This window comes from Diabrotica virgifera, chromosome 2 (genome assembly GCF_917563875.1).
Source record: "Diabrotica virgifera virgifera chromosome 2, PGI_DIABVI_V3a".
NCBI lineage: Eukaryota > Metazoa > Arthropoda > Insecta > Coleoptera > Chrysomelidae > Diabrotica > Diabrotica virgifera.
The window spans coordinates 141076168-141086448 of NC_065444.1; the positions used below are offsets into that span (position 1 = coordinate 141076168).

Here is a 10281-nt window from a genome sequence, read left to right on the forward strand (position 1 = left end):
TAAGGTATCAACTTTCCCAAAGTGGTTCAATGCTGCGAGTTGCTGTTAGTCTCTTTGGGACAATAATGGCTAAAGTTGTTGATAAATGCGGTAGTGCTCACAAGGTTAGATTTTTGTTAGATAGTGGTTCCAGGGCCCCCGCAAGGCTGAACGGCGCCCGCGTGCGGCACATATTTTAGCGCCCCTTAAATCTACTATTATCCACTTATGAAATAAATCTATATTTTTTACTTGTAATAAAACAACAGAAATTGCAAGAACTCAAATTTTATTTTTCTTGTAACTGATTTGTTGATGAACGCAAAAAAAAACAAATAGAACAATATAATTAGTTAAATCTGAAAATCTATAACTTAAATCTAAATTGAATTAAATGGGTGTTTTTCTAGATTTGACCGCAGCAAATTCTTTTATAATATCTTCAAAGTCAATTTTATTGACGAGCTCTTGCTATAAAGCTAATATTGCCAAATTAGATAATCTTTCCTCTAGCATAGTAGACCTCAAATAATTTTTAATTAACTTTAATTTTGAAAATGATCCCTCACCAGAAGCCGCAGAGACACAGTTAAAGTGAGGAGTGTTCTTAATGAAATTGTGATATTTGGCAAAGATTGATGAAGTTAGATATTTTCATATATTGAAGATTATTAAGAGGAAATTTGATGAGTCAGGTAATAAAAATAATTTTAAAGCTTTTATCTCACTAAATAAATCAGTTGCATCAATATCCGCCCCCGATCTTACTGGATCAGTTAGCTTTTGCTGAAGAGCAAGACAGTTTTTTAAAATATCATGGTCACTCAATGTAAAAATATCACATCAGATCTACTATTTAACGAACTTAGTACCCGGGAGGTATTAGATAGAAGTTCAGCCACGATTTTCTGAGTCCTGCCCTATGCAATACTACTGGAGGTGGTACTTACAATTTGTGGAAAAATCCACGAGTTTCCTGTGACATTTTCCTGTGAAAATTAGATTTTCCATGAAAAAAATGGGATGCAATGAATTTCTGAGTTCTGTCATATCCATAGAATGACAGGATACTATCGATTTTATGAAGAACATTTTTTGGACAGAAGGGTTGCAATTCCATGGATATGACAGGACTTAGAAATTCTTTGCAACGCCCCTTTTTTTCATGCAAAATCTAATTTTCAGAGGAAAATGTCACAGGAAACCCGTGGATTTTTTCACAAATTGTAAGTACCACCTCCAGTAGTATTGCATAGGGCAGCACTCAGAAATTCGTGGCTGAACTTCTATCTAATATCTCCCGGTCTATTGATTAATTATTCTAGTACTGTCTACTTTCTATGTTAAAGGTATCATTATCTGCTATATCTCTAAGATTCACACAAATTTTAATTGTATGAAATTTGAATGAATTTATAATTTCTATCATATTCGAACATCTTGTATCACTTTGGGGTTTTAGATTTATCTCAGGAACATGTAGTTTTATAATATCCCATCTTTTTGTGGAGGGAGAGAAAAATACGTAAAGTTCTTGTACAACATTAAAAAAGTTTACTATTTCATTTGACACTTTATATTAGCAGCATCATTCACTACTAAATTTAAGCTATTTGCAGAGCGTGGAACAAAAAAGCTCGAGGGTTATCCTACCCTTATCATACACGCATATAGGCAACGTTATCACACCCTTTATCTCTCATGTCTCTTGTATTTAAATTTTGTAATTTAACTACAAAATTAAATAGTGATTCCTCTGTAGTGTCATATAAGTAGAAAGCTAAAAACTCTCTTTTATTTGAACTTGTTTAGAATTATCGTCTAATACTACATAGCGTAAAATTAGGTCTATTTGCTTTTATATGACTTGAATCTGGGGTACAGTCTATAATTATTGAACAATAAGTATTTGGAACTATGCATCATACCTACCCCAAATATTGTTCTTTACTTTAGAAGACATTAATTCTTTCATTACTGCAAAATAGGTATGCTGACATTAGGTATATTGTGTTAAAAATACAGTAATATTAGTATTATTAACACCAAATATTATAAAATAAGATTTTAATCATTTTTTCAGTAATAACACAATATTTAATTTTTGGGATTTCGCTAGGTGTTCATAAAAAATTATAATTCAAATTGTCTAAAAAATTATTACCTCATTTAAAATAAATATTTCCTATTAACCAAACCTTCGGTTTGGCGCCCTTTTGGGGTTGCGCCGCGTGCGTCGCACGCGTTGCACGCCCGGTTACGGGGGCCCTGAGTGGTTCTTCTGCTAATTTTCTTACTTTTGATTGTTCCCGAAAATTAGGCCTAAGTTATTCGAAATTAAATTTGACAGTCTCTGGTATAGGAGGCTCAACCACCCCGATAGTAGGTAAAAGAAACATTGTTATCTTTTCCCATTTTGATAAAAAAATACAATATCCTATAGAAGTGTTGCTTATAGACACAATCTCTAATAAGTTGCCAGATCAACCAGTTGATAAAGACTGTATTAACAGTATAGAACACTTGAATTTAGCTGACCCGAATTTCTTTTTTCCTGGCAAGGTAGATGGTATTTTAGGCTTATCTGTCTTCTCAAATATCATTGGTTGTAATAGAGTGTCGTGCGAAGGTTCTCTATCAGCTATTGAAACTAGTTTAGGTTATATAGTCATGGGCTCAGCTGCACCAAATTTTGAAAAAATCCACACATATTTATCTTTCGTCTGTAACCCTTTGTTGAATTTAGATTCCTTGGTCGAAAGAATGTATGAATTAGAGGATTTGTCCACTGTTACTAGTAGTTCATCAGAAGATGAAATTTTTGAAAATTTATTTTTAGAAAATGTATCTAGAGATGCAGATGGTAGATACACAGTTTCGTTGCCGTTCCAAAATGATCCTAATGTACTGGGTGATTCTTTTGTTCTTGCTAAAAATAGATTGTTGTCCTTAGAAAATCGCCTCGCACCAAACCCAGAACTTAGAAAACTTTACTGTGATATCCTTCAAGACTATTTAGACCAAAAGCACATGAGTTTAGTTCCCATTCAAACCATAGATTCGTTGTCGTATTATATTCCCCATCATTGTGTTTTTAAACCAGATAGCCCTTCCACTCCTTGTAGAATACTCTTTGATGCCTCTATGAAAACTAGTAAAGGACCGTCATTAAATGAAATTCTTTATAAAGGTCCAAAATTGCAAAATAATCCTACCACAATATTGTTGAATTTTCGTCTTTTTCCAATCGCAATTGTCGCTGATTTGAAACAAATGTATAGGCAGGTTAAAGTTGTTGAATCTCATTGTTCGTTTCAAAGAGTTTTGTGGAGATTTGATACCAATGATCCTATTTCTATTTTCCAATTAAATACTTTAACTTTTGGGGTAAAATCCTCACCATATATTAGTCTCAGGGTAATAAAACAATTATGTAATGACGAATCTAAAAATTTTCCTAATGCTATCATCCCAATTTTAAGAGATATGTATGTAGACGATTTTATTAGCAGTTTTCCAAATGTTTCTGAAGCTATAGTTACACACACTCAGTTAGTTAATTTGTTTCAAAAAGGTGGTTTTAAATTAACCAAATGGATGTCGAACTCGAACGATCTACTATCGACAATCCCCGAACCCCTTCAATTGGTCAAAACCAAACAATTTGATAAGTCAGTCTCCAAAGTGTTAGGATTGCAATGGGAAGAAAAATGTGACAATTTTAGTTTTGGGTTAGAAATACCCTCATCGACCCGTTGTACAAAAAGAAACATGCTCTCACTTGTTCCTCGTATTTTTGATCCCTTGGGATTCCTATCTCCTATAACCCTCTTGCTTAAAATTTGGATGAAAAAACTTTGGACTCTAAAGGTAGATTGGGATAGTACTGTACCAAAAGAAATCGAAATAGCATGGGAAAAGTTTCAAAATGAATTTCATGTCCTATACAAAATACAAATTCCACGCCATATAGCAGTTACACCTAATTCGTCGTTGTCTTTTGTAGGATTTTCAGATGCAAGTGCTGCTGGATATGCAGCCATTGTTTATTCCAGGGTTGTTAATTGTACAGGTCAAGTTAAAGTTACTTTACTGTACTCTCAATCTAAAGTATCTCCAATGTCTAAAATAACTCTTCCTCGATTAGAGCTTTGTGGAGCGCTTCTTCTCTCAAAGCTTCTTTCACATGCTATTGAAACTTATTCTCCTAGACATAATATTGATAAAATTTTTGCCTTAAGTGATTCCATGATTGTCTTAAATTGGATAAAGTCCTCAGAGAAAAATCTCAAATTATTTGTTCAAAATAGAGTTGTTACAATTCATAAGATGGTTCCGTCACAGTATTGGTTTTTTGTTCCTCTAAAGGAAAATGTTGTTGATTGCGCCTCTCGAGGTTTGTTTCCTTCTTCGTTAGTCAACCATCCCACAGGGTTTTCTGGTCCAAATTGGTTACTGTTGGAGCCAGAATATTGGCCTATTCAGTCTGTCAACGTTCAGGAAATTATGATTTGTGATTCTGAATATAGATCAGAAACCTTCTTTGGTAATGTCACTGTGTAATTTCTCCGCTGTATACTCTTATTGAATATTTTTCCAGTTGGTCGAAACTTTTAAATTCTGTATGATACAGAGTTAAGTGACAGTCATATTATTCATGTTGGTAACAAGATGACTTGACAGCGAGGTGACGGTGACAGGAGTGAAGTGCAGGGTTGTTAGGTTAGCGTTACCGGCATGTAAAAATGTGAACTAAGATACTTCTTAAACATACAATAATTATTTAATATAGTATTGTATTTGTTTTATTTATTACACCTTCCATCAGGCTTATACATGGTGTCAGGTGTGATAATCTTAGCATGGTGAAACCATTTCTTGTTTGGATAGATACTCAACTGTAAGCTTGTAAAACGTGAGTATTATTTCTTGGTATCATCATGGAATCCACGTTTAAGCCACCTGAATCTCTAATTTAGACGGGAATATATCTGAAAACTGGCGAAAATTTAGCCAAAAGTTTGATCTATTTATGATAGCTACGGACCTAACCTCCAAACCAGAAAGTAAAAAGCTGGCAGTTCTCTTAAGTCTGGTGGGTGATGAGGCATTAGAGCTGTACAACACCTTCACATTTGCCGAAGATGAAGACAGAACAGTAACTTGTGTTAAAAAGAAGTTTGAAGAATATTGTTCACCAAAGAAAAATGTTATTTTTGAAAGATTTAAATTTAACAGTATTAGCCAACAAGAAGGGCAACCCTTTGACTCATTTGTTACAGAACTACGGAAAGCCATTAAAACAACAGAGTATGACCAACAAGACCAGATGATCAGAGATAGAATAGTAATGGGCATACACAACAAAGCAACACAAGAAAAACTGCTTAGAGAGTCAGACTTAACGCTAATGAAAGCAGTTGACATATGTCGAGCGATAGAAATAAGTAAAGACCAGTCTAAAATGTTACAAAATGAGTCATTAATAAACGCAGTTCAACGAAGAGAACCAAGACATGTTCGTGTGTGTACCAGATGTGGATACAATCATGTGAGAGATGATCGATGCCCAGCTTGGGGTAAAACATGTGCCAAGTGTCAAGGGCATAACCATTTTGCAAAAGTTTGCAGAGAAGACCATAAACCTAGTGGGAGCAGTGTGACAAGGAAACCAGAAAGTCCAAGAAAGAGAATGAAAGTGCAGAAGAAGAAAGTGCATCAAGTGACAGAAGCCAGTGTAAGTGATGTGCACAGTTCGGGAAGTGAAAGTGATGGCAGTGAACATCAGTATTTTGTCAGGTCAGTAAACTCTAAATATAAACACAAACTTGGACCAGATATGTGGTCAGCTGATATTTATGTTAATGATAAGCCTGTGTCATTTAAATTAGATACTGGAGCTGAGGTAAGCACTTTGCCTTTATGTATTCTCAAAGAAATAGCCCCAACAGCACATATCATATGGGGATTCAAATTTTAAAATTAAAACAGTAGGGAAAGTTACATTAACTTGTGCTATTAAAAATGATAAAAAGATATATCTTTTGTAGTTGTAGATACAAAAAATCAGGTTCCTTTGCTAGGGTTTAAGGAATGTCTAGAATTAAATTTAATCAAACGGGTAGATTCATTAGTAAGTTCTAAATTTAACAGTTTAAATGATCTAGTAACAAAATATTCACATGTGTTTGAAGGTTTAGGAAAATTTCCAACAAAACACCATATAACCTTGAGGGAAGATACCAAACCTCGAATAAGCACCATAAAGGCCGCGTCTCACCATCAAATAAATTGATCAAACAGTTTGAGCAAACTCCGGAAGTACGTCAAAGTGACGTCACAATTGCAGTTTTTTTGAAATTCTAAAAATCTGTGCTCTCACTATCAGTCTAGTTTGGTCAAATTTTTTGTATTGAGTTGTCTAACTTGTTTGTACTTTATTTAAAATTTAAATTTTTCATTATTATCCACAATGAACACTCAGGATGTGACGTCACTAACTGTCACTTTCAGTTTGCTGAAACCAGTTTGATCAAATTATTTGATGGTGCGACGCGGCCTTAAGACGGGTTCCCCATGCTTTACGAAAACGTTTAAAAAATAAACTGTGTGATCTTGAGGCACAAGGAGTCATAACAAAGGTAGATAAACCAACAGAGTGGGTTCACCCACTTGTCATTGTGGAAAAGCCAAATGGGGACTTACGATTATGTCTTGATCCAAAAGAACTTAATGGGGCCATCAAGAGAGAACACTTTCAAATTCCTTCTGTTGATGAAATTGTAACTTTACTTGGTAGGGGACAATTATTCACCGTTTTAGACATGAAGGATGGATATTGGCAAGTGGAGCTGGATGATGAAAGTGCAGATTTAATGACCTTTGGTACACCATTTGGTAGGTACCAATTTAATAGACTGGCTTTCGGTATCTGCTCATCCCCAGAAGTATTCCAAAAAAAGAATTTTGAAATATTTGGAGATCTTGAAGGCGTAGGCCTTTACTTTGATGATTTAATAGTCACTGGTGCCTCAGAAGCAGAACATGACAGGAACTTAAAAAGGGTTCTTGACTGTGCTATTAAATACAACATAAAGTTCAATAAGTCGAAAGTACAGTTCAAACAAACCAGTGTTAAGTACATGGGTCAGATATTTTCAAAGGATGGAGTGAAAACAAGTGATAAATATATCAAAGCAATATTAGACATGCCCACACCTGAGTGCAAACAAGATGTTGCAAGATTTTTAGGAATGGTAAAATATGTAGCCAAGTTCGTGCCAAGCCTATCAAAAATATCTGTCCCGTTAAGAAACTTGACAAGATTGGATGTAGATTGGCAGTGGTCAAGTGAGCATCAGGATTCACTGGATCAACTAAAGCATCTGTTGACTAACTCACCAATCTTGGCAGTATTTGACCCAAAGAAACCAATAGAAATTTAAACAGATGCATCAAAAGACGGACTGGGGGCATGCTTGTTGCAAGAAGGTAGACCTGTGGTCTTTGCATCTAGAAGCCTTAGAAAAACTGAGCAGCAGTATGCTCAAATAGAAAAGGAAACCCTGGCTATTTTATTTGCAGTAAAGAGATTTCACTACTTTGTCTATGGAGCTTGTGTGAAAGTTCATAGTGATCACAAACCACTGGAATCGATTTTAAAAAAAGATTTACAGTCTATTTCCCCGAGAATCCTGAGAATGACGTTAAAATTATTAGATTATGATTAAGTTGTGTCATACAAACCAGGAAAAACCATGTACATATCTGACACACTGTCAAGGGCATTTCTAAAAAACAATAAAAGATCTGTTGATACAGAGATAGAGTTTGCGGTTCATTCAATTGTCAATGATTTACCGTTATCTGAGGAACGAAAAAATCAGTTTCGACAAGAAACAATAGCAGACCCCCAACTACAAGTTGTTTTTGACTTTATCGTCAGGGGCTAGCCAGAGCAAAAATATAAAATTCCAGAGAATGTCAGACACTTCGCCAAAATAAAAGAGAATCTATTTATAACTAATGATCTTCTTTTTCTAGACAATAAATTAGTTGTCCCTTTTTCATTACGAAAGGAAGTTCTAGGATTACTTCATGAGGGACATTTAGGCATAGAAAAAACAAAAGCGCATGCACGCCAAATTTATTATTGGCCTGGTATGGCTATGGATATTGAATCATATATAAGGGCATATAAGAGTTGCGAAAAATTTGCTAGAAAAAACCCAAAACAAACCCTATTGTCATATCCACTACCTAAAAGGCCATGGGAAAGGGTAGGGTCTGATATTTTCACATATGCAGGAAAAAGTTACGTAGTTTTATTTGACGCATATTCTAACTGGTTAGAGGTATTACCCATTAGAGACAAAAGTGCTGAGGCAGTAATTGATGAAATGAAGACAGTTTTTGCACGATTTGGATCACCTGATTTTCTTGTAACTGACAACATACCTTATAATAGTGAAAAATTTAGAAAGTTTAGCAGAGATTGGAACTTTACCTTGATCTTTCGTAGTCCTAACTATCCACGTTCAAATGGATTAGCAGAAAAAGCAGTCTCAATTGCAAAAAACATGTTAAGGAAAACCATAGATGAAAGAAAGCATGCAGACCTTCAGTCAGCATTAATAAATTATAGAAATTATCCATTAAAAGGCATGGGATACTCCCCATCACAACTTCTTAGTAGTAGGAGATGTAAGACAAAGGTTCCAATTTCAGTTGAATTGTTACATCCATGTTTGTGTGAAAATGTTGAAATGAAAATGAAAGCTAAAAAATAATTAAATGAGACAACTTTTAATAAAAATGCAACAATATTGAAGTCGTTGGACAGAGACATGGATGTAACAGTCCTTGATCACCGTAATAACTCCTGGAAGTCTGCAAAAATCTTGAATCAACATGAATCACCTAGATCATACATCCTGGAAGATGACACTGGAAACTCTATCAGAAGGAACAGATGTCACATAAGATCATCAGCAAATAAACATGTTGTAGACCTTGGTGATGATCAAATAAAGAGTAACCACCATCATTTGGGTGGTGATGTTAATGTGGGTCATGAATTGCCAGACAATGAGGGTATTGAAAGTAGGGACCCTCAATCAAGAGAAGTATTAATCCCTGACAATCATTCACCTGAAATGTCAAATCCTACTAATACTTACTGTACAAGGTCAGGGAGACAAATTAAAAATCCTTGTAAGCTCAACCTATAAAGAAAAAGAAAAGAGGATGTATGATACAGAGTTAAGTGACAGTCATATTATTCATGTTGGTAACAAGATGACTTGACAGCGAGGTGACGGTGACAGGAGTGAGGTGCAGGGTTGTTAGGTTAGCGTTACCGGCATGTAAAAATGTGAACTAAGATACTAAGATGTGAACTAAGTTAAACATACAATAATTATTTAATATAGTATTGTATTTGTTTTATTTATTACACCTTCCATCAGGCTTATACAAATTCCACAGTATACGTATTGAGATTTCTTAAAAAATTGCCTTTAAATAAACGGATATCTCTATTTGATTCAAAAATTGCAGAAATTGAATTAATTTCTGAAGAATATAAAACCCTTTCTCAAAATATCGTTGTAAAATCTTCCATACGTCGTTTGAATCCATTTATTGAAAATGGAATAATTAGAGTAGGTGGACGTTTGTCCAACTCCCAATGTAGTTTTGAACAAAAACATCCGATTTTGTTGCCCAAAGCCGATCCTTTAACCATTTTGTTAATAGATTATTTCCATAAATTACATTTACATGCTGGAGCGTGTTTGTTGCAAAATCTTCTGAGAACAAATTATTGGATACTATCTAGTCGTCAGGCCATCAGAAATAGAATTTGGAGATGTAATCGTTGTTTTCGTCTTAATCCTAAACCTACCTATCCTATGATGGCTGACTTATAGCCCGGCTACACGCACCGTCTTGCCTGTGCAGTCCAAAACTGTGCAGGCATGACGGAACAAAATAACTGTACACCGTACGTTGTCCACACGTGCAGGCCACGTAAAAAATTGGACTGCGCAAACTTCAGTCTTTCAGAGAATTCGACACGATGAGCAGTACGGAAGAGGTTTTTTAATGGAAGCGTTATTGTATTGTTTATTAATAAAAAAGCAACAAACAACCAAGCAACGACGCCGTAGACGTAAATGGAGTAAAAAGTGGCTCTTGCGGAGAAATATACATTCACATGTTAACTTAATCGAAGATTTGAGAGATGATCCTGAAGACTGGCGTGGTTATCTTAGAATGGATGAAACAGCCTATTCGCGGTGT

At 35.0% G+C, this 10281-nt stretch overlaps 1 protein-coding gene across 1 annotated transcript; it reads left to right on the top strand.

Moving 5' to 3' along the window:
* The first annotated feature begins 3465 nt into the window (after positions 1-3465).
* Positions 3466-4542, top strand: LOC126880815 (uncharacterized). The gene has a single exon (XM_050644879.1). The coding sequence runs from the start codon at positions 3466-3468 to the stop codon at positions 4540-4542; it is 1077 nt and encodes a 358-aa protein (XP_050500836.1).
* The last annotated feature ends 5739 nt before the right edge of the window (positions 4543-10281 follow it).

Excerpts from the sequence above, each read along its gene's own strand:
- LOC126880815 (XM_050644879.1), top strand. The coding sequence starts at position 3,466 with ATGTATGTAGACGATTTTATTAGCAGTTTTCCAAATGTTTCTGAAGCT.